Source organism: Arachis ipaensis, chromosome B1, assembly GCF_059453495.1.
Source record: "Arachis ipaensis isolate K30076 ecotype BB chromosome B1, ASM5945349v1, whole genome shotgun sequence".
In the NCBI taxonomy this organism is placed as follows: domain Eukaryota; kingdom Viridiplantae; phylum Streptophyta; class Magnoliopsida; order Fabales; family Fabaceae; genus Arachis; species Arachis ipaensis.
Genome location: NC_142436.1, coordinates 6,494,630 through 6,518,924, shown reverse-complemented (window position 1 = coordinate 6,518,924; position 24,295 = coordinate 6,494,630). Strand labels below are relative to the sequence as shown.

The window sequence follows — 24,295 nt, the reverse complement described above, 5'->3', positions numbered from 1 at the left end:
TAGTTAGTATTTCTGTTGTTGGGTTAGTACGTATATATATGGGATGCGTGTATCTCATTCTATAATAAAAAAATAAGAAATATTTTCATTATCTTCTATTACTACTTTCAACTTTTTTTTCTGTCAAGAAACCCTCTTTAACCTCTTGTTATTCTTGGTTTGTTTCATCTCAATTACTAGCGTGCTATAAAATAATATTATCATAGTTTTTTGTTGCATTCTTTATAGTATCAGAGCTACTATTTTATTATTATATTAGATTCACAATAAAAATCACACAATCAGATTCAATAAAAAAAATCTTTTCACCTATTGCTGAAAAACTCAATGAAGACAATTACTCAAATTGGAGGTATCTTGCAATTCTTACCATTAAAAGTTTGGGATTCAAAACCCACCTTAATCCATTAAAAGTTCCAGAACAATTCACATCAGATGCTGCCAAAAAGACAATCACCGAATCTGAAGAGAGTTCAAGAATTGGTGCCAACGTGATAGAACCATCACCTTTCTTACTATTCCATTCTCATCATCGAGTGATGCATCCTAGCTTACAAATTCTAATGCCAGCCACCATCTCACATCAGACCCTTCAAATCTTCTTTCTTCTTTTACAAGCAACACAGACGCAAATCAAGTCTTTGTAGGTAATGGTACAGATATTGCAATCAAGAATTTTGGCTCCTCTATTTTTTATGATAAATATGCTAATATCTTTTTCTATCTAAAGAATTTGCTTCATGTCTCTCAAATTACCCAAAATTTGCTAGGTGTGTCCAGATTTATAGCTGAAAATGGGATTTTCTTTGCATTTTGGCCTGATTTTTGTGTTATCCGTTATCAGGTTATTAGGGACTCTCTCCTACATGGCGTAGCTAGAAATGGAGTTTACTCCTTTGACACTCTCAAAGTTCCTAAGCCTAGTACTCACGACACTGCTTTAGGCTGTAATTATAATTTTCATCATGGTGTTGTTCCTGGTTTAGACAATTTCAATTTAGTTCTTTGTAATTTTACTGTCACCAATGATATTGATTTTATTGCTTTCAATACTCAATGTAACGAGAATAGTAATACTGTTCTATAGCACAAAAACTTGACCATTGTGCCATGAAAACTGTGTTTACCATCATGAATACATGCTCCTTCATATTACAAATTCTGCATCTTCTTTACCATATAAGTGTGAAATTTGTCCTCTGGCAACGATGCATAGATTGCACTTTGTTGAGTTTGGAAAATTTGAAATATGATGATGATCAAACATTGTTAAAAATAATTAATTACAAAATTATTAAATTAAATTTTAATTCAAAATTAGCTGATTAATAATTTTGTTAATTTGTAGATTTTTGTTGGGTCGAAAAATCACATCAAACCCAATGTAATATTCAGTCTTGTACAAAATTTTATTTGATGAATGGCTGAATTATTAATATGTTAGTTAGGTCAGAAAATTCTTGAGCAAGCCCAATTAAATCTTTGTTGCAAGACCAACAAGGCTTGATCTGAATTGAAAAGAAAGAAGGAAAGAGTAGTGCATGTTTGATTCCGTTACCCACTCCCCTCTTTGAATGAAATTCAAATTTAATTAAATGGATTTAATTGCATTGGTAATAGGAGAGAGAAAATTCAAAATTAATTTGATGGCTTTTATTACTCACACACGTTACTAAGCATGGGGTTTTGGAAAGTGAAAATTTTAACTTACTTTTAATTTCTTCCTTTACTTCCATTGAAAGCTTTTCTCTCTTCTCTCTCCTCTCTTTCTTTTGTTTCGGTCACTTCATTGACAGGAAAGGAAGCATATGCAAGCTATTATAGGGAGAAGAACAGAAGCTATGAAGAGGCAAGCGACCAAGGTGATGATGGCCCTTGTAAAAAGAAGATCTACAGTATGGCGTGGCTGAGATCTTTACCACTAAAGGTAAGATGTGGTGAAGAAGTCTCAAGATCTCCATACCTAAAAATGGTAGCAATCCATTTCGGTCAGAGAAGAAGATCCCTTAGGTGAAGCTCGTCTCTACTTTTTGTTCATCCATCACAGAAGGTAGCTACTGTAGCTACGTGGAGGAAGAAGCAAAAATAGAGCAAATGGAGCTGTCAAGGATCAAGGGTTCATCAAGGGTTATAAATCCTTCTTGGAGACCAAGTCAAGATGGAAGGCTCGGATTGATGAAGCTTGATGAGAATGGATGAGAGAGAGGTAATTGCATGTTGGTTTTGCTTTTCGGTTCCCTCTTTCTTCTCTCTGTTCGAACCGATTTTGGTGTTGAAGAAGAAGAAGTTGGCTCGGTTGAACCGTTTCAATCTTGGAGGCTTCCTCTTCTATAATAAGGGTGAACAGACAAAGCTTGAGACAAGGAGAGTAAGCACAAAATTTTCATAGCTACCCAAGCTAACAGAAGTTCTTCTCCTTCAATGTGTTTCATTTTGTATTTTCTTTAATTTTGTATGTTTGAGTCTCATGGTGAAAAAGGCAAACAGGGTGAGGTTTGTAAGAAAAAGCAGTGAGTGGAAAAAGATAGAGTGTACAAAATTAAAGAAAAAGCCATAGATGTCTTAGAGGTCCTTTGTACATCTGTGTTGTGTATCATGATTCTGTGGGAATTTCCTTGCAAGTTGGGTTAGCACTTAGCAGTTGAAAGCTTAGTAGGTGACCAAGTCAAGTTTAGGATTGGGGATAGATTCTGGACTTGTCCCGGATAGGAAGGGTAGTTCCTAGGAAGAATTGATGTCTGTAATCTGTTTGATTATAGTGAAATTCCATCATTGTTGTGATGAAAACTGAACGTAGGCTGCATTGTACTTAGCAGCTGAACCAGGATACTTCTTGGTGTGATTCTCTCTTTCACTTCTACTCTATTTCAGTCTCTGTTGCTAAGGAGACGAAATTGAAAAATATCTCCTGACTGGGTATGAGACAAAAAGAAAATGTCTCGTGTCTGGTGAGACAAAACACAGAAAAATCTCCTGAAACTAATTTAAAAGGCAACAAGTATTACTCAGCAAAAAGGGCTAAGATTTAACCCCTCCCCCCTTCTCTTAGCCACTGATTACCATCACACTTTGACCAAACTGAAACTGTGTATAGTACACTATTGCAGTGTGTTTTTGCTGATCTCTGAGGACCATCCCATGTGGCTTCTCAAAATAGTTATAAATATTATGCCTATTTTGTTGATGGCTTTTCAAAATTCACTATTATTTTTCTTTTACAGAATAAATCTCAAACTTTATTAGCCTTTCAAAATTACAAGAAACTGATAGAAAAATAAACTGGTCACAACATTAAATCCCTACAAATAGCCAAGGAAAGTGAGTTTCTTTCTAAACCTTTTGCTAGCTTTTTTGCTACCAAGGGTATCCAACATAGAATGTCATATCCTTACACACATCACCAACAAGGTAATGTTGAAAAGAAGTATAGGCATATTATAAATATGGGACTTTCCCTATTAGCTACAACATCTCTTCCTATGAAATTTTGGGAAGATGCATTTGTTATATCTGTTTACATCGTTAATAGATTACCCATTAGTGTGTTGAAATATAAAAATCTTTATGAAACTATTTCACCATACACTAGATTTTACTTTCTTTAAAGTATTTGGATGTGTATACTTTCCTTTCTTAAGACCATATAAGAATGTTAAATTTGACTATAAATTTAAGATTTGTCTTTTTTTTTGCTATGAACCTGATCATAAAGGTTATAACTTATAAGTGCATTACAAAGAATGGTAAGATTTACCTTGCAAGGCATGTTAGCTTTATTGAAACTCTATTTCCCTATCATTCTATATTTTCTAATTCTGCAATCAAGTCTACCGTAGATACACAAGATCATATTCCTGAATCCACCAAGTTTGAAATACAAATGTCCTTATCCTTATCCTCTTTTACAAAAAATCTTCCTCTCCCAGCATCCTCTGTACTGTCAGAACTACCACACACCTCTACAGACACCACCTCTAATGATTTTTCCTATTTACCTACGATGCACGGACACTGACACGAATACGGGATACGACACGATACGGGACACGCCGACACGCAAATTTTAAAATCTTATAAGATACGATGACACGCATACATATAAAATATAAATTATTTTTTAGATAAATCGTAATGATATTTTGATATTTTATTGATATTAAAATATAAATTAATTTTTGTAATTATTTTTAATGTCTTATTTTAATTCTATCAAGTATTTAAAATATTTTTGTTTTAATAAATAATAATATATATTATATCTAAATTTATTTCAAGAATATATGTTAAGAATAAGACTGGACACACTGACACGTGATGGTATTTAGGTGTGTCCAAGCATGTCCGGAGAATAACTTTTTACTTTTTATTAAGACACGATTGGACACAGCAGACACGCGTGTCGGACGAGTGTCGGTGAGTGTCGTGTCCAAAATGTGTCCGACACGCGGACACGACAACTCAGCGAAGTGTCCGTGCTTCATAGCTATTTACATTAGGCCTTCAATTTCACAAACATCAGATCCCCTCCCCCCCCCCCACCTTTACCTCAACCTCATTCGCCTATCCTTGTTAGTGGCTTAGAAAGAGGTTTACCCTCCATAACACCTACAAATACCTATTCCATGATGACATGGGCCAAATCTGGAATACACAAGCCAAAAGCCTTCAATACAGAAATGATTGATCTTATTTACAGTATTTCAACTACAGTTAAACAGGCTCTTAACTATTCTCATTGAAAGAGAGCAATAGACACAGAAATTCAGGCTCTAGAGAGGTGTAATACCTAGATCCTTACAGAGCCATCTGCTAATGCAACAGTAATAGGAAGCAAATGGGCTTTTGCAATTAAGAAAAATCAAAATAGAGGTATTCTTAAGTTTAAAGCTAGGCTAATTGGTAAGGGTTTTCATCAAAAGGAATGTGTAGACTATAAACAGATCTACTTACCAGTAATTCGACTAGCCACAGTAAGAGTTGTGTTAACCATTGTAGTTTTTTTGGGGTGGCCATTAAGGCAATTTGACTTTGACAATACTTTCTTAAATGACACACTCGAAGAGAATGTCTACATGGTTCAGCCTCAAGGGTATGTTCATCATAACAATTCATTAGTTTGCAAGCTAAATAAAGCTATTATATATGGCTTGAAGCAAGCACCTAGAAATTGATTCAAGACATTGGCAGATACTCTCTACAAGTTTGGTTTTAAGAGTACTAAATCAGATGTGTCATTATTTGTTAGACATAATTCTTCTGATGTGACTTATTTGTTAGCGTATGTAGATGACATCATAGTCACAAGGAACAATTCACAGGAAATTGAAACTTTAATATCTCAATTATAAAAAAAATTTAAAAGATCTTGGCAGATTTAACTATATTTTAGGTCTTGAAGCTACTTATCTTTCTCATGGAGATCTTCTGATATCTCAAATAAAGTATGCTAAGGAACTCTTACTCAAAGCTGGAATGAATAATTCAAAGCCTTTGCTAACGCCAATGTCGACAGATTCGAAACTCTGCTCCTCTAATTCAGAACCATTTGAAAATTCAACAAAGTACATATCTATAGTTAGAGCCTTACAGTACTTAACAATGACCAGACCAGATATTACTTTTGTAGTGAATCGGATGTCTCAGTTTGTTCATAATCCAACCCTTAAACATTAGAAAAGTGTGAAGAAAATACTTTGTTATGTGCAAGGTACAGTAGAACATGGAATTGTGTTTACCAAATTCACTGATTTCAGGGGAGACGATTTGGAGGATCGAAACTCCATCACTGGGTTTTGTGTTTACCTGGACAATAACTTGATATCATGGAAGAGTAGTAAGCATACAAAAGTCAGTAAAAATAGTACAGAGGCCAAATACCAAACTATGTGTGCAGCACAAACTGAAATCATCTCAGTCCAACAACTCTTGAGTGAATTACATATACCATAGATTACACCACCTACCATCTACTGCGATAATTAAAATGTTTGTCTTCTAGCTACTAATCTCATACTGCACAGTAGATGCAAGCACCTAGAGTTGGATCTTCACTTTATCAGAGATCTAATCAATCAAAAATCTTTTTTTTTGTGACACATATTCCATTCTCTGATCAAGTTGCTAATTGTCTGACTAAGCCTCTATCCTAGCACTTATTTGATAGATTCAAGCACAAACTAAAGGTATTCTCATGTCCATACTTTAGTTTGAGGGGGAGGGGGTATAAGGGATAAGAGTGAGTTGGAGTCAGGAAAAAACTCAAGAGCTAACATAGTTTAGTTAGTCAACATTTTTGTTGTAGAGTTAGTATGTATATATATGGGATGCGTGTATCTCATTCGATGGTAAAAAAATAAGAAATATTTTTATTGTCCTCTATTTTTACTATCAATGTTTTTTCTGTCAAAAAATTCTCTCTGATTCCTTGTTATTCTTGGTTTGTTTCATCTCAGTTACTAGTGTGCTATGAAATAATGCTATCATAGCTTCTTGCTGCATCTTTTACTTTAAAAAAAAATATCTAAGGTTCTTAGGTTAAGCTGCAGTTTGATTTGAGTTTTTTTTTAAGAAAGTTAGGAGAATATATAAGGGTTTTAGTTGGTGGTGGAGTATCCAATTAAGTCATTTCTTAGTCTAAAAATGCTTGAGATAATAATATCTAATATTCTTAAATTGGTGGATATACAATTTAAGTCTTGTCCGAAAAGGTTAGGAGAATATCTAAGATTCTTGATTGGTGGAATATCTAATTGAATCACATCTTATCCTAAAAAAATTTGAGATAATAAGATCTAATGTTTTAATTTTAAGTTGGCGTAGAGTACCCAATCTAAATCTTTTCTCACAAAGTCAGTGAAATATATAAAGTTCTTAGTTGGTGTTGTATTGAATTAAGTCACTTTATCATAATCCTATAAAAACTTAAAGAAATAATATCTAAAATTCTTAGATTGTGCTTCACTATAACATGAGTCAAAGTAGTAGCTTAAAAATATTTAATACAAATAAAGTAAAATTCTAAAGTATTTTTAAAGACTAATATAAACATTTTAGCTGACCTAATATACAACTTTATTTGTGTATTTCTTTTGAACTTCTAACTCCTATTTTATGGTTTACATTATTTTAGTTAAGAATTGTACAGTTATGTTTAGTCTCGATATGCTAATACCTCAAACTCTTCATTGACTGAATTTGAAGTTCTTCAAGGATCTCATAATCTATCATATAATAACTTGATAAGCATCCAAAGTTTTCTCACTTCAAAATGAATTTGCCTTGTATGAGTCAAGGCCCCTTCTCGTACCAAGTATTTGCGACCTTCACTCAAATGATTCGGATTGTTTGATTTTGGGAGTGAGCACTACTTGATCTTCGTTCATTCATTAATCTTTGTATGAAAAATTTTGTATTTTTTTTGTTTAATTACTTCGCCCTATGATTTCGTTAAATTTTTAATTACGTTTTTATATTTTTTTTAATTGGATCTTTATATTATTTTTAATTTTATAATTAAATTATTTTCATGTTAAAAATATTATAATTAATAGAATATTTCTCTTAAAATATATGTAGTCAAAAAATTAATTAAATTTTTAATTATGAATATCTTTAATTTATAAAAAAAATATAGTTAACTCTAATTATAAATGTAGTAAAATTATAAAGACTAACAGAATAATTAATTTTTCTTCCTTGTTATATCAATCTTCAATATCTAACACTGGGCTAAAATCTGAGCCCAAAACAAAAATAAAATTATCTTGTCTTGATGATTAATGCACGCCTTGTAAAGAATTAATAGACATAATAAGAGAAAATAATTTTACAGAGCTATTAGGAAATGAGAAATGTTATTTGTACACAAAAATTAGTCACTAAAATCAGTCATCAATGTATTATGTATAAAACTTTAAATATATATAGTTTAATTTATTTTTAATGTGTATTTATATTCTAACATATATGTTATACTGGTAGCTAACTTTAGTGACTGATTTTAGTGTACACCTAACATAACCCATTAGTAAATACTGCTTAAACTTATTAATTAGCGTACATAATAAGAACAAATAATAAAGAACGTGAGTGAGTATAACCCAACAAGGTTAGTTGACGCAATCTATGTTAGGTAAAGGAAACCCGAGAAAAGAACAAAACACGTGTGAAGATCGATGTCTTCAAATGTGAAATGTGCACAGCTTTGGTTAGTTTTAATTTTGAGGGGACCCCTCTAATTAATAAATCTCTCATGAATTCTTTGCCTAATACATCTCACACATTCATTCATTAATACACATACATGATTACACACGAAACTTTATACACGTTTCTCCTAGGGTATGTCCCTTCATGTTCTTGTGTAACATGACAAAGATTCACACCCACGTGGCCACAGATTCATCTCTTCAAACTACCAGCCACTTGTTATGTAAGAACTTTTTTTCTAAAGTTTGTGTACATTTTGGCATAATTTTTTTATTTGTTTTACATTAACTTTTTTAAACAAAATTAAATACCAAACCTTAAATTCATAATTTAAACTTAAAAAAATTCTAATATTATACTATAAAATTACGTATTAAAAAATTAACTGATATATATATATATATATATATATATATATATATATATATATATATATATATATTTCTAAAAATTATTTTTCCTATATTATTAAGCGGCCCACAGACCACGTATATAATACCTTGTTCTTTTTTCTTTCTCAGGAATTAGGAGATCGAGACCTGACTTTTCAGAGTTTTAATCTAGTTCAAACTCTTTATTTATTTATTAGTTTAAATTATTTCGTTTTATGTCAGGTTTAGGTTTGTTAGATCAATTTGGACTTATTAAGAATTAATATATTATATTATTATTTTATACAAAATATGAGGACTAAGTTTTAATTAAACCTTGAATATTTTAAAATATAGTTATTTGTTGTATTTCCAGTTTAAGTCTAAAATCTGGTCATCAACTCTCATCCTACATTCCTAATTTCCTACTAGCTTTGCTAAAAAAGAATAGCATATTAAAATTAAATCTGAAGTATTGTTCATAATTTATATTATAAAAAAAAATAATATTTATATTTTCAGGCATCTATATTTTTGTATTTTTTTTATATTTTTATTTTTGTATTAAAAGTAATTAATAAAAATGAGATAAAAAATAATTTTTTATACAAATATAAAAGAATTATTCACAAAAAATTAGGTAAAAACTCAGGTGCAATTAATTTTACGTGAAATTGATAGTTGAGAGCTGTTAAATGATTTGAATGATTTGACTAATTTTTTATCTGACGACTCTCAGTTATCAACTTCACGTGACTGCACTGAATTTTCACAAAAAAATTAATGTAAATATAATTTTTTTTCTTTTTTATTGGTATTCCAATGTTTTATATATTTGTTGGACAATTTAGGACCTCAAAATGTTGTCTGGTTAAGGTTCACACACACCCTTCAAAAAATCCACCCACCTTCCTATCTTGGACCCAAAAGCCAATTCCTTTCTTTCTTTCTTTCTCTCTTTTTCCTCTTCAACCTTCATTCAACAACTACATGCGTCTTTGACTATACAACTTCTCTAAATTTTCCCAAGTTCCTTGGAACACCCAACTATTATATTACCCTTCAATTTGTGTTCTTTATTTTAATTTCCTTGGTATACTTATTACATATCTCCAATTCTCTTTGAAACTCTACATTAATAATAATATCAATATCTTTGATTTGGCAAAAGTAGTGTTATTAAGATGATGGGTGCTTTATCGGTGGTGGGTTCATCAGTGATGGAATCACACACAGGTCCATGTTTGTGTGTGGATCATCATGCACATGCAACAAGTGTGAGTCTAAAGAGCAACAATAATAATATTATGGAGTTGAGAAGTTCCTTCATTGATCCAATGAGAGAGTGGAGGCTATGTCTTAGTAGAAGAAGTTTCAAGAAGCAGCAGCGAAATCATTATAGGAGATTCAACATTCTCAACGAGCTTGGTGGTCAATATGAGGAGACTTTTGATGATGTTAAAACGGTAATTAACATATACAAATCATTTATTTTCTGTTTAAATTAATTAAGAATTTAAATTTTATTTATTTACTTACATTATTGTTGTCCCATCTAATAATCAAATTAGTATTTTATGTATAGAGAGCTAATGGAATATCTGTACAATGTGTACAATGGAGGTTTAGGGATGTCCAATTCAGTATTAAAGATATAACCATTAGTGTTATCTTTTCCTATCAGTTTAAGCTTTTAGGATGAATGATTTCATGACATGGTATCAGAGCTCTAGATCCGAAAAGTCAAGAGTTTGATTCTTGGTGAACCCCAAAATCAGTTTAAACTTTTGGGATGAGTGGATGAGATGTTTATTATCCTGGTACCCGGATGATTATTCTAGATAGTATGGATAATGTTCATTTTTTAACTCATAGCCTATTGTATACATTATACAAATATTCCATTGGCTCTCTAACAGGATTCTTTTGAAATACTATGTTGATACTTTTCTGAAAACTCTTAAGAATTAATTAGAAACTTATTTATTTAATATTGTAATATAATTTAGTGTTCCTTCTTCGTTTTATTTTGTTAGAATTTTTTTGGGTCAAAAAGTTAAATTTAATTTTGATGTAGTGATAATGTAACACGATCATCCAATTAAATTTTTCATGTGTTCAAATGATATTTTAATTAATGTCTTTGGAAATTAATTATTTTTACTCATGACAACAAACCACTAATTTTCTAAGTAAAATTTTTATACTAACAGAACATAAAAATTAAATTTTGAAACATTAAGCAGATAGATAGAAGCATACATGAATGATTTTGTAGTAAGTAGGCAGAGCATGTTGACACCAAATGAGTAGTTAATGGTAGCACAGAAATTAAAATTAAACAACTGACAAAGTTGAATTAAATAAACGAAATGTGGTTTGTGATCTAATTGATACTTACATTTTTTGGACACAGCAAATGCTCAACTATTTCACGTATAAGGCTGTGAGAACAGTTCTTCAGCAGTTGTATGAGATGAACCCTCCTCAATATACCTGGTTCTACAAGTAAGTTCAATTTTTATTGTCCATACATAGATGATTTCAGACCAATCCCGTAGTGTTTTTCGAGATTCACGATTTTCACTATTTTAGTTCTTCAAATTCAAAATTCATTATATTAGATCTAGTTCTAGATACTATATTGATCCTTGGATCTTTTTCGACACGTTAAATCAAACTAACGAAATGGTGAATTAGCATTGATTTGCCACACTAGATATAAGGCTAAATAATATTTTTTTGGTTTTGACATTTAAATAAGACAAAAACGAAATCCTTTTGGAAAATTAAAAAAGATAAAATAGTTTATACATAATATACACTCTTCTTTATATTCTCATTTTGCCTTGTTTAGACCTCAAAATAAAACGACACCATTTAGTCTTATATTTAGGATAATAAGTCAGAGCTAACTACTTTAATATTTTATTCGTTAACTCAATGATAGAAAAGTTTAAAGATTAATATAATGCTTAAAACTGAATCTTAGGACCAATATAATAAATTTTGAATTTGAGAGATTAATAAAATGATGAAAATTGTAAATTTGAAGGGTTACTTTAAGAATTTAGTCGATTATTTCAACCAAAACTTCGATGCCTCCTAGCTATTATTGATGATACCCTTAATAGAAAATTTATCATACATACTAATCTATTATGTATACAAATTGTAACCAATGATTATTTTTGTACCGCTAGTAGGTGACCTGATCAATTAAGCAGTGTTCAATATGATTATTGAACTTGAACCTGGTAACTCAATAAAAACTATTTCATAATTAGATTCATGACACTACTAAATATAGTTCAAGTCAGCTAAAATTTCATTGCACCTGTCTTTTTTGTCAATTTAAATAATGGTAAATTAGACTGACATTCCCTCAACCTCAAGTTATTTGATAGTTTGATTTATCATGTTTATACTAGCCTTACTAGGAGTAAAAGAGATGAGTGTTATATTTTACAAAATATAATTCAGTGGTGTCAATGTCACGTTTAACAAAATATAAAGGTATTAAAACTCAGTTTAGATTGACTTTTGAAAAAAATATTTGTTTTTTTTTTTAATTTGAAAATAGTCATTTTACATTTAGATACATTTTTTGAAAGAAATTTTTAAATATTAAAAATATCTTTTATTTTTATTTTTTTTAAAGTGAGGTATTGTTGGCTTTTATAAAAAACAAATAATTTATTTTTTTTAATGAAAATATTTTTTTTAAAAAAATATATCTAAATGTATTTAAAACTTAATAAAAATATTTTATTTTTTTATAAAAAGTATTTTTTCATTCAAATAAACCATAAGTCTAATAAAACTTTAGAGGTGTTTATTATGATACCTAAAAGTTTAGGGTCTAATCACCCAAAATAATTAAATAGTTAATATTTAATTTAAAAGTACAAACATTTTTTTTATTTGCTATAAAAGATAAATTCGACAAAAATTTGATATCAAAGTGATAGAAGCAGATAATTGGCCAACTTTTTAGAATGACGAAATGAATGTTATAGAAGTTGTAAAAGGTGGTTGTGGATGCCTAGTTACAAGTTGATTGGTATAGCAAAGTGGACAAAATTACATACTCTCTTGAAGTTATGAGATAATACATACAACGTCTAATTGATTTATAAAGTCATACACTAATCGCCATGCTAACTGAATTTTTCTATGTTGGCAGTTTTGTTGCATCGAACAAACCAGGAGATGGGAAACGTTTTATTCGAATCCTCGGAAAGGTATTTTTCAGCATCCTTAGCATTTCATTTGTAGAGAATATAATTGATAAAAATTCATGTGATTGATTAATGATTTTGTGTTTAGATTCCAAGTATATTAAAAATGAAAATGTACCATGAATTATATAAAAGATTTTTTAATCTTTTGCTCAAAATATTCTTCAAAAAGTTATTAAAAAGCCATGCACATATTAAAAATCAAATTATCAAAATAGTATTTATATATATTACATATATTATTTATATATTTTTAATATATATTTTAATCCGTAATATAAAAACTGATTTAATAACTAATTTTTTTATGAACATATAACGTGATTAAAGTATTATATGCTCTTCTCTTGATACCGAAAACATTGACAATAAAAATGAGCTAATATATACTTTCTTTAGCAATTATATCATGCATTTCATACTCAAGGATCTGACTCTACAACTTCATTGATTCCTACCATATATCCAAGTTTCATGTCTACATATGATTTGCATTAAATATTTCACGTTACAATAAATTGTAAATGATGCCTTATATCGTTTTGTCACAATTGATAGGAGCAACAAGATCTCGCTGAAAGAGTGATGGTTACTAGGCTTCACCTCTATGGTAAATGGGTCAAGGTAATGGAATAAAAAAAATACTCCCAAACATTCATAAGCATATTAAAAATAGAGTAAAATATCAATCTCATCCTTGGCACAAAAACAATAAAAAGTAATCTTTTTCAAATGGGGAGGAACAAGTTTTCATTTTAAAATCTTAGCGACAGCAACTTTATCCTCCAACTTTTTTGTCAGGGATGAGATTGAGAGTTTATTTTAGCAATCTTTAACACTATGTTTGGTTTGATGGAAAATGAATGAAAAAAAAAAAATAAATGAAAAGAAAATGGATAAAAAATGATATTTTTCTTTGTTTGGTTATTAAAGAAAATAGGAAGGAAAGAAAATTTGTGTGGATCCCACTAAAAAAATTTTCTTTCCATCACAAGCAAGAAAATAAGAAGAAAAGTGTGATAATTTTGTATTTCTAGTATTACCCTTAGTTATATTATTATTGACAAATATTAATATAAATTTAGTTTTAATATATTATTATAATAAAAATTTATATTTAAACTTTATATATATTAGATAAATAATTTAAATCAAATATATAAAATTATAATATTTTATAATATTTATAAAATATAATAAAACATGAATAAATAAAAATATTTATACTTTATTTTATGAAAAGGGTATTAATGTAATTTTATGCTATTATGATTTTCTTTCTTCTCACTTTTCTTTTCATCCAAATAAAGGAAAATTTTCTCTCTATTTTCTTTCCATCTATTTTCTATTCATCCAAACAACATACAAATAACTCAACTTTTCTTTTTATTTTCTTTCCTCTTATTTTCTTTCCTTTCCTTTTCTTTCTAACATCCAAACAAAGTGTTATGGAATGTGGATTGATGAAATTATATTTATGAAATTTATCTACCTTGATGGTAAATGCAGAAATGTAATCATGCCGAGATATATCAAGAAATCTCTGATGAAAATCTAGAGTTGATGAGGGAACGGCTCATGGAGACAGTAATATGGCCCTCAGATGACTCAAACACAGAAATGATTGGCTGATAACCTTTTTTTTTTCTTATCTCAGTCCTCGGTTTTCACTTCTGTTTTTTCAGCTTCTTTATTAGCCTAGGTATAACTATTGTTTCAATACCAAATGTGTCCGTTACATTATTTTCGCAGAATAGGATTATTGGTGTTATACGTTCTGTAAATTTGTATATATAAATATATATGCAAATCATTACTTAGACACTTTGAGGAGGATTTACGAATGGCTTAAAAATATATGCATTTGTGAAGAGTGTTTGCAAATGTTTCATCGAAAAAAAAAAAAATCCTCAACATTGCAGCCATTTCCAGATCATAAGCCACTTTCAGCATCCGATTATGTTAGATTATTTTAGATTTAATTATTCTATTGGTCTTTATAATTTTATCAAATTTTTAATTAAGTCCCTATGTTTTTTTTTCTTTTCAATTAGATCCTTACATTATTTTTAATTTTATAATTAAGTCCTTTTTATGTCAAAAACGTTAAAATTAACAGAATATTTCTATTAAAATAAATATATGCGGTCAAACATCTAGTTAGGTTTTTAATTATGAATACCTTTAATTTGCGAAAAAATATTCAGTTAATTCTAACCTTTTTTACACTACGAATGACCTAATTATTAATTATAAAACTAAAAGCAGTGTAGAGACCCAAAAATAGAATCAAACTGAACAATCTAATGTGATGTGCTTCTACCACAGATGCTGATAATTAAACAACCACGTAATTTCAGCATGCAAGTAACTAAAACTAAAAATACAAAGTGAAAAAAATCTCACATATAAAGCAAATTGTATGTGCCAAAATCTCAGAAAGATCTCTGGGTTTGCCTAACTCTCTTCACAATAAGGAACTAAAATCTTATATATGTGCCAAAATATCTAAATTAATTTCAACTTTATTCATTGTTCTGAACTTCTCTTCACATGAAATTGTTGAAACAAATTTTCATGTAAAATAATCCATTATCAATATGGAAGCTTTCCACATTGAGCCCGGTCTAAATATTAATAAGAAACGTACACCTTGTACAATTCCATTTTTACCTGAAGGTCCCATAAATTTTCTTTTCAACCTCCGGAAGCTAGATTTAAGTATTTAAGGCTACGTTTAGATGAGAAATTGAGATTGAGAGATTCAAACTGGAAGACAAAGACTAAATTAAGTCTCTGCTATATTTGATGTTAAGTGTACAGGATCAATGCAAAGCAAGACAAAAACTGAATGAACGGTTTTCTAATCAATAATTTTTATGTACGTGATTGCAGTTGATCAAGATATGTATAACATACAAATAGTGGAAATTAATTAGAAAGACATGAAAAGTCTTATAGTTCATAGGAGAATGTGAGCAATATTTCCTAATTATCAAGAATAGGTTAGAAGAATAACATAGTACAATAACTAACCGGTGCGTTCTCTGGTGGCCATCTTTGTCTCATGGCTATGGTAGCTATAAGTGACTGAAAAATTAAAATGAAACACGTGAAAGATAGAATGTTTGCTGACCATAATTTTGACCGGCGCAGTAAATTTTTTTTCTTTTTTTTTGGTCTTAGCTTCTCAGCATCAACGAAACAATATACTAGTAAAGAAGAAATGTGGGTCAGAACAAGAAAAAACATTATCTAATCATATAATTTCTCTTCTTGGATTCAAGCTATCAGATTTGGTTTGCCGCTACAAGTAATAGCCTTAAGTCGGTGAGAAATGTCTTCTTCTACCTGGAGTTACATGGAACCGAATGTGATCTTTGTTTTGACAGGATTTCTTGCTACAGTTCCAGCAATCGGTATCCATGGCCACCGCCGCCCATCTGCCTCCGCGCCTCTTCCTTGATGAGATTGCTTCCTCCGTTCCCTGCCATAATTGGAGGCTCTGTTTTCATTTACCCAATATCCAATTTTTCCTTTTTTTTTTTGCCGCCATCGCCTCCATCATCTTGTACCACACCACCATCACTCCGTTAACTCTTCCCGCTTTCCGTCAGCTCCGACATGAAATTTGTCTTATCCATGTATTTAGGTAAAATACATTCCCTCAATTAGTTATAAGTATGATTTGAATGTAACAGAAATTTTAATCAGCTTTTTTTCATGGCCAAATATCACTTTTTTATTTGTCCAAATATCACTTTTTTATTTGTTAGTTAATTTATAGTCACCTGTAGTCACTATTAACTTAGCCACCATAGACGTGGCCTAACTAAAATACTTACCCTACATGTATTTATCCCTTCAGTAGGCTCTTCGCCACAATCACCACGAGTATCAGTCATGATCGTCCTCCCAAATATGTTTATAACCGTTTCTATTTAAATTGACCAAGAATTTTGATAAAAAAAAATAAAACATAAAAAAAGACTATGCTTCCTTTCTCAAAACACTGCCTAACAAATTATTTGGAATATAGCATTCATGAGAAACAACTAAGAAGCATTGTCGAAACCAAGTGGGCTCAGGGCTTTTCCAGCTTTTGGATCAGAGCTCAAATAATTTAAGAATCAGAAAGACAGAAGTTTACAAGGATTTAATTGTATGGTGCTTACATATATGGTGCCTTTATATGGTGCTTATATATACAGTACTCCCTTAATTGTCAGTATGCCTAAACCAGAATGAAGTTGAAGCTGAGTTCTAAACTATACATTTACTACTCATATCTTACAACACTAAGCCTGTAAATCTACATTGATCCTCTGATTTACAAAAAGTAGCACATAATATTGTGTGCAGTTAAGAAAATGAGATGCTGAAATTAACCTGGTCAGGAGTGCTTATGGAATCAGAAAGCTTTCACACTACTCTGACTGGTTAAAAAAGAAAAACTAATGCAACTTGATACACCTGGAAAGGGAAACATTAAAGAAGCAATCAGATATATGACATAATAGAAAACTATTATCTTCTAAGGAAACTTCTCGGGACACCCATAATCAGTAAACAGAGTGCCCTATTGAACATCATCTGCTGAAAAAAATTAACATACCATATTGAAAGCTGATTTTGAATGCAGGATGCAACATACATAAGATGTGAATACAAAAGGAAACAATTTCTATTGAAATCTCCCATCTTTGCCTGTGCCAAAGGGATTGTATCCAAGGATTTGATTAGATTTAGCTATCACCAAAAGTAATAATCTGCCCAAGTGCATGTCTTGCACGAAGCTGCAGCAATAGAAGAAAATTAACATAATACTTAACGAAAGTGTAAAACGAATTTAGTTTGGGATGAAGAATAAAAGAACCTTCACATCCATGTGAAAATCATTGGCCATCCTCTGTATTTGAGAAACTATGCCAAGCCTACGCAAAATCATAATTCGACCAAATGCATTGGGACTTTCAGGAAGAGTGAGATTAACTATAACCCAAATAGAAGCTGAGCGTAAATGCCAGTTATTGCTCTGCAGAAACTGGTTGAAAAAAGAGTGAGACTCATTCTCTGCTTGAGGAAAAAGTAGCTGCATTACAGATTCCTTATGAAACTCATTTCCGCTAGCAATATTGACGAATACATACATCCCCTACAAGGAAAAAGAACCAAGACATAATAATCAGCTTAAAGGAAAAGAACCATTCAATAAAATTAGTCCATACCTGTTATTTTAATAAATAGAAATTCTTTCTTGTGCTTAGTTATCATATTGATGTGTTATTCTATAACGGTATTGACATTAAATGACAATGCCATTTAGGAAAGAATGACAAATTATAGATAACAAGCCAGTAACTAAATTGACCACAACCCCAGTCCTTAAGGTATAGATATAAAATATTTGAAATATTACAGCATAGTGATATCAGTACAACAAAACAGCCTTATCCCATTAAGTGGATCGCTACACAGTGATATTAAGAGAATCTGGAAATTTACATCATCTACTCTATACAAAAATAATTAGGTACAAAAGATACTCCAACCTGTATACCAATTTCAACTTTTGAAGATTTTTGTAATTGCCTTAAAATAGCATCTAGTATGATACCATCTTCAGCAAAAGCATATTCAACAGAGTATATACATCCGTGAACAAAATTGCGGACAAGGCCCATAGTTTGTTCTTGAACAGAAGGCTCAGGATCTGCAGAATACACATAATCAAGGACAACTTACTCGGTAGATATGAATTAATCAGAAAAAGAAGACCTTGAGTGTCAATACCACAGATAAGGCTAGCGATTGCTGATGCTGTCAATTCCACAAAAATTACTTCCTTGCATATTTTATCTGCGTGGAATACCATGTTCCTCAAGGCCCATATAGCATTTAACCTTAGAGATGAATCCATAGACTTTGTCAATTGCACAAGCTCTTTAATGCCTCCATATTGCATGAATACTGACTTATGCAATGAAAATCCAATCGCTATGTTACTGATGACACCAAGGGCTGCAACCTGGAGATAAGAAAGGAAATGTTCCACCTTGATGGCCTTAAACAACATTAATGAGGCTATATGTGTTTAGTTATGGGAAATGAGAACAATTTTTTCTCTTCAAAGAATAGGGATTGTGAAAAGAACATGACACCTTGAGTCTAATTAAAGGCAAACGCCTATTTATGGTTAATAATAGGTCATACGATAACATATACAATGTGTATTTGACAGACTTAAAACCAAAATAAAATAACACCTGAATTATCATCAGAACAGCATACGCTGTCACATATTGATTAATGAGCAATAGATGAACATTCAGTTTAACCTAGATACAAACAAACATTATAGATACAACAGGATACCTGGACATTAGTAGAATGATCAGAGAGAAGCTGAAATAGAGAAATGGCAGCCTTTTCAGTCAAAAAATGACCTGCACTCAGAGTCTGAATAAAATTTTATGAGACTTGAGCTTTACATAGCATAAAAGACTTCAAGTACCAAATGTATCTCATTTACAGACCTTGATTGAACGAGAGACACTTCTTAAGCAAACACAAGCTGCAGCACGTACAATGGTGTCATCATGGGTTAAGGCATCGACTACTAGATCCAATACCTATATTCAGATTTGTTTTAAAAAAATAAAAATGAAAAAGAAAGAAAATGATGATTAAAAATGTGTACTTAATATATGAATAAACAGTTATCTAGTGAAAGCTGCATTATAACTTCATCTATTATGGCCTGAGAAGAAACGTCAAAATTGGTTCTAGTAGAAAATAGATGGGAGCTTGGGATGGTATAAAATATTACGTCAATAGTATAAGTATACAGACTCACTATCACTTCTAAATAATTAAATTCATCAGTTTGTCTAAAAGATGCAAAAGTTCCAATCTTTATGTTAGACTTCACTGTATTTTGCCAAAAATGGTTGCAAGGTAGTTAACTCAATGGGGTAAAAGTTTCTTTAGTCTTTACCAGCAAGGCAGCAACAATGCCAGGAATATTTTTTAAACAAAAATTAAAAAAAGAAGTAAAAAACATAAAAACTAAAAACAACAACAACTACTACTACTTTATATCTAAACTCTAATATACATAACCTAAGAAATTATTGCTAAAAAGAAAATAATATGAGCTAATTAAATTTAAAAATGATTTCCATTGTACAAAAATAGTTCTGGGAAAAAAAATGCAGTACACATATACATGGATGAAAAGTCACCCAAAAAAAAAATATATACATGGATGAAAATGCATGGCACCAAAAATGAAAACGATAGAGAGATCTTAATCACCTTACATACAAAATATAGATATCACAGTGACATATTCCAGGATGAAATGATGCCATGGGAAAAGGAGTGCATAAAGGAAAAATAACATCATTTTCTGGAAAAATAATTTGCTTCCTACCCCATTATTAGTCCTTTGATACACCCTCCCAATGGTGCTAATTTTTTTTTTACCAACTGAAAAAACCAGTAACATGACAAACAAGTTCCTATGGAAACTGCTAGCAGAAGCATTGTAATTAAAGTTTTGCTTTTGCAGCAGCAAAGGCATTGCAGATAACAAAACATTGCAAGAAAAGGAAATGGGGACTAGCAATGAATATAAGAGATTTTCTTAATAGTGTCAATGAAACAACTTACCTGCAATGAAATAAAACTTGACCTGCAACACTCTAATTTTGAGCAAAGATTACCCAAGGCCAGAAATACACCTTCAAGGCGCTTTGGAGGTAAAGGATGCTTTTGCAAGGTACTACAGAACTTATCAATAGCATTTGCCTCAAATGCTAACTTATGCATATCTTCTTTATCTGCAATCAAACTTGAGAAAGCAAAAGAAGCTTCATCTCCAACTTGACCAGAGTCATCAAGGAGCTCGAGCAAAATGTACACTAATTTGGTTTTGGTTCCTATGTCTTGGAGATAGCAGGAAGAAGAATTCTTTACACAAATCAAACACAAGCAAGCTAATAACCTTGTCCGAGGAAATCTGTCCTTAGTTAATTCAATTACAGAACTTAATGCTCTTCCACTATGAAGGTCAACAAACTTTGAGATAACTTCTGGGTCGTTTTTAATGATTGCAGCTAAGGACTCTAAACTAGCATCTCGTTGACTCAGAGAGCCATCGAGAAGGCTAATAAGCTTCTCCAAAATGCCAGCACAACATAATTTATTTTGTTCATCACTTGTCTCACAAGAATGAATAACAATGCCTGCACCAAGTACGGTAAGATTTTCATTCTCACTCTTCAACAGTGAACGAAGAAAGTCGATGTTCTCCTCTTTAAAAAAATCATACTTTGGAGCTAGTTTTGATTGATAAATCATTCGTAGAGATCGGGCAGCAGCGTCTACAACCTGAAACAGGAGGGACAAGGCTATCAAGATTCAAGAGAAAATCAACAATCAATAAGCCACAAGCATTTCCTGTTTTTATCTTTCAACCCAACGCACTGGAATCACTCAATTGCCTTCCATTTTCACTCCCTTTCCGTTTTCACTCCAAACTACCATCCCCTAACCAAGAAAGACAAATTTTCACTGTGGCAACACTAACAAGCATTTAATTGATCCGAGAATATACTAAAAAATGATAGTGACAAATAACAAGGAAGATTTTAAAGCCCAACTCCACACAATTAGGAAGAGAAAAACAGTCACAATAGAGAAATAATTCCAAAAATATATTCTACCACTCAAGAAGAATTAGGAAGCATTAATTACATTCCCAAAACCATAATTAAACTCCAGAAAAGGAAATTGCAATTTAAATAAGTAATTCTGGCAGAGAGCTTAAATGACTGAAAATCTGGAATGAAACGAAATATAGTGATCGAACAAATTGCGGATGAAACAATCAAATTCATGAATAAAAATAAAAATAAAAATAAAAATAAAATTGAAGAAATAACCGTTCCGATCATCGGAATTGACCTTCACATCCGAAGCGGAGAGGAGCCTGATCAAATGAGGAAAAGCTCCGGCGTCGAGGACAGCGCGGACGCCGGCGTCGACGCCGCAGGCGAAGCTTCCAATCGCTGCGGCGGACTGGACGATAAGGCTGTCATCGGAGTCGGCGTCGGCGATGGCAGCGGTGACGGCGGGGACTGCACCGAGCTTGATGTACGAGAGCTTCTTGGTGCGGTTTCCGATGATCTGGTTCTTCACCTCTCTGACAGCCTTAAGCTTTACCTCTCCATCGGAGGAGGCCAGGCGGTCTAGAATGTGATCGGACGAGGAAGCGGATGCAGTTGGCATGGAAGCTGTGGCGGAGGTCGGTGGCGGTATCGGTGGCGGAAGCTCATGCACGGGGGAGGAGTTGGAAGTGGTGGCTCTGCGCTTTCCACAGCCAAGAAAGTATGATGGCAGAAAGAGAGAGAGAAAGAGTTTTTTAATTTTTTATTTTTGTATATATATTTTAATATGTTATCAGAAAACAAAAAAAATGTATATTTATTATTTTCCATTTTCCATTTTCCATTTTCCATATGATACAAAGAAACAAACAATGGATTGAGGGGGAACATTTCAGTGGTCGCAGTCGCAGCATAATGTTTGAAGCACGTTAGTTAAAGTTAGAGAGTTAATATTCAAAATCGTTCCTAAAAGATACTTCGTTCTCCATATGAGTCCCTCAATGATAAACTTAATCAAAATCGTCCCCGAAAGATGTCGAGGATAACCACGTTAGTCCTTTCGTCAAATCGTCCGCTGAGTTGGCTAACGTCGGGTGATGTGTACCATTAAGTGCCCGCGTGGCACAGTAACAAAACGACGCCGTTTTGAATCAATGGCCTCCAAAAGCTGAGACGACGTCGTTTGGTCTCCAGAAGAGATTCAAAACGTTGCAACCCATGACCCCCTCTGCCAACAAGCATCTCACTTGTTTCGCTCCAAAACTTGTCGTTTGCGTCAAGCTATGCCCTAAGCCTTCGACCCAACACTTGAAGCAGGCCATTAACCTTCGTCAACGTAGGAAGACCGGTAGCCTGGAAGAGGTATTGGTACTGAATACAGCGGTGATCGTCTCCTGGAGCAGCATTGGTAATGGAGGAAGCCATCTCGACTTTTATAGGTAAGGATGAATCGTTTTTCTTGCCATTGCCATTAGCACTATTACCCTTGCGCCTTCCGGGGACATGCTCCCAATTGAAAGGCACAGCAACAGATTCACAGTTCAAAATAGTCTCATACCTTAATTTATTTGCAGCTCTGAGGCCTAAAACTCTGCTAAGAGAATCCTAGTTCCGACTCTTGAAACCTGAAAATGAAAAAGGATAGAAGAACCGATCATTCATAATTCAAACAATAACAACAAAGAGCAGAATCTCTGATTCAATTCAGCATATCTTGAACTAAGTTCAGAGACGAAACAGAGAAATGAAAGCACTAGTGAGCACAATTTAGGCCATTAAGCAGAGAAAAAAGAGAATTTACACAGCATTACTAACAGTTTCAAATATCTAACTTCAGCTTCAAAGTTATCTATTCTCCATGCCTCCTTCTTCACCCTCCTTCAGTTTTGGAATCTTCCTTAGCACCTGCTTCAACCACTGCTTCACAGTCATTACCATCAACCCACTTAAAGTAATTACAGTGATTGTCCTTCTGCAAATTCAAAAATCAGACAAGAATACAATGAATCACACCCAATAACACAGAAGAAGATGGAAAAACTTCAACACTTTCAAAACAACGTACCCTGTACCTTGAACATGCGTAGAATAATCTGTGTGGGTTCTCTGCTGTCCCAGATTTTTTTATCACAGCCTTCAACCCGCAGAAACATGCTTCCTCATGACTCTTCCTCCTCATTCGCATCGAAGCACTGGAACCGTTACTCTCGTGTGACCGAAGAGATATCCCATCACTACGACATCCATTTTCCGTCTCCATCCTCCCAGCCACCCAACAATTTCAGAATGCGACTTATTTATCATCGCATTTAGGATTAGGGTTCATCAAATTGAGGGACTGATTTGATTTCTTTAAACGAACTTACCTTGTCAGCAACCCCATGGTACACGTAGACCTCAGCCACCCAGGCACTTCACGGTACACGTTACCCGACGTTAGCCAGCTCAGCAGACGATTTGACAGAAGGACTAACGTGGTTATGCTCGACACCTTTCGGGGACGATTTTGATTAAGTTTATCATTCAGGGACTTATATGGAGAACGAGGTATCTTTCAGGGGACGATTTTAAATATTAACTCTAAAGTTAGAGGTTAGAATTTTCTACTTCCGTTTTTTTTTTTTCAATTAGTTAGAATTCTATTTTTCATTATTAATCGGGACAAAAGAATTAATTATTTGTTTTTTCGTTATAAAATATAAAACATTAGTAAGGGAATTCTTACAAATTACATTGTGTTAGGTTATGAGAATTAACGAGATAAAATAACACAATTATAATTTACAGATAAAAATAAATAAAA

The 24,295-nt window shown here is 32.2% G+C and overlaps 3 protein-coding genes across 7 annotated transcripts; 1 reads left to right on the top strand and 2 right to left on the bottom strand.

Moving 5' to 3' along the window:
- The first annotated feature begins 9,498 nt into the window (after positions 1-9,498).
- Positions 9,499-14,691, top strand: RBCX2 (Chaperonin-like RbcX protein). Its single transcript, XM_016313281.3, has 5 exons — positions 9,499-10,045; positions 10,996-11,087; positions 12,766-12,823; positions 13,379-13,444; positions 14,330-14,691. The coding sequence occupies exons 1-5, from the start codon at positions 9,764-9,766 to the stop codon at positions 14,450-14,452; spliced, it is 621 nt and encodes a 206-aa protein (XP_016168767.1). The 5' UTR covers positions 9,499-9,763; the 3' UTR covers positions 14,453-14,691.
- A 2,196-nt stretch (positions 14,692-16,887) lies between these two features.
- Positions 16,888-22,393, bottom strand: LOC107611237 (uncharacterized). Of its 5 annotated transcripts, none has more exons than XR_015902199.1 (9): positions 21,791-22,393; positions 20,495-21,214; positions 19,357-19,452; positions 19,196-19,279; positions 18,614-18,848; positions 18,373-18,533; positions 17,697-17,975; positions 17,436-17,616; positions 16,888-17,293 (listed from the first exon to the last, which is right to left on the bottom strand). XR_015902199.1 is itself a non-coding variant. In XM_088500928.1 (8 exons), the coding sequence occupies exons 1-8, from the start codon at positions 22,112-22,114 to the stop codon at positions 17,566-17,568; spliced, it is 1,950 nt and encodes a 649-aa protein (XP_088357054.1). In that variant the 5' UTR covers positions 22,115-22,281; the 3' UTR covers positions 17,420-17,565. The 5 variants fall into 5 exon arrangements, 1 of the variants encoding a protein (XP_088357054.1); XR_015902200.1 differs by having other exon boundaries at positions 19,196-19,225; positions 21,791-22,281; XR_015902202.1 differs by having other exon boundaries at positions 21,769-21,904.
- Positions 22,394-23,362: 969 nt separating this feature from the next.
- On the bottom strand, positions 23,363-23,758 carry LOC148575622 (uncharacterized). The gene is made up of 2 exons (XM_088501674.1): positions 23,558-23,758; positions 23,363-23,464 (listed from the first exon to the last, which is right to left on the bottom strand). The coding sequence occupies exons 1-2, from the start codon at positions 23,750-23,752 to the stop codon at positions 23,363-23,365; spliced, it is 297 nt and encodes a 98-aa protein (XP_088357800.1). The 5' UTR covers positions 23,753-23,758.
- Positions 23,759-24,295: the final 537 nt, after the last annotated feature.

What these genes read in the sequence shown, in the direction of transcription:
- LOC107611237 (XM_088500928.1), bottom strand. Translation starts at nt 22,114, where the DNA reads ATGCCAACTGCATCCGCTTCCTCGTCCGATCACATTCTAGACCGCCTG. An exon ending in GTGTCTCTCGTTCAATCAAG is followed by an intron (nt 19,280 to 19,356) that starts GTCTGTAAATGA and finishes AATTTTATTCAG; the next exon opens with ACTCTGAGTGCAGGTCATTT. An exon ending in ATCATTCTACTAATGTCCAG is followed by an intron (nt 18,849 to 19,195) that starts GTATCCTGTTGT and finishes TCTTATCTCCAG; the next exon opens with GTTGCAGCCCTTGGTGTCAT.
- RBCX2 (XM_016313281.3), top strand. Translation starts at nt 9,764, where the DNA reads ATGATGGGTGCTTTATCGGTGGTGGGTTCATCAGTGATGGAATCACAC. An exon ending in CTTTTGATGATGTTAAAACG is followed by an intron (nt 10,046 to 10,995) that starts GTAATTAACATA and finishes TTTTGGACACAG; the next exon opens with CAAATGCTCAACTATTTCAC. An exon ending in TCTATGGTAAATGGGTCAAG is followed by an intron (nt 13,445 to 14,329) that starts GTAATGGAATAA and finishes TGGTAAATGCAG; the next exon opens with AAATGTAATCATGCCGAGAT.
- LOC148575622 (XM_088501674.1), bottom strand. Translation starts at nt 23,752, where the DNA reads ATGGAGACGGAAAATGGATGTCGTAGTGATGGGATATCTCTTCGGTCA. An exon ending in ACGCATGTTCAAGGTACAGG is followed by an intron (nt 23,465 to 23,557) that starts GTACGTTGTTTT and finishes TTGAATTTGCAG; the next exon opens with AAGGACAATCACTGTAATTA.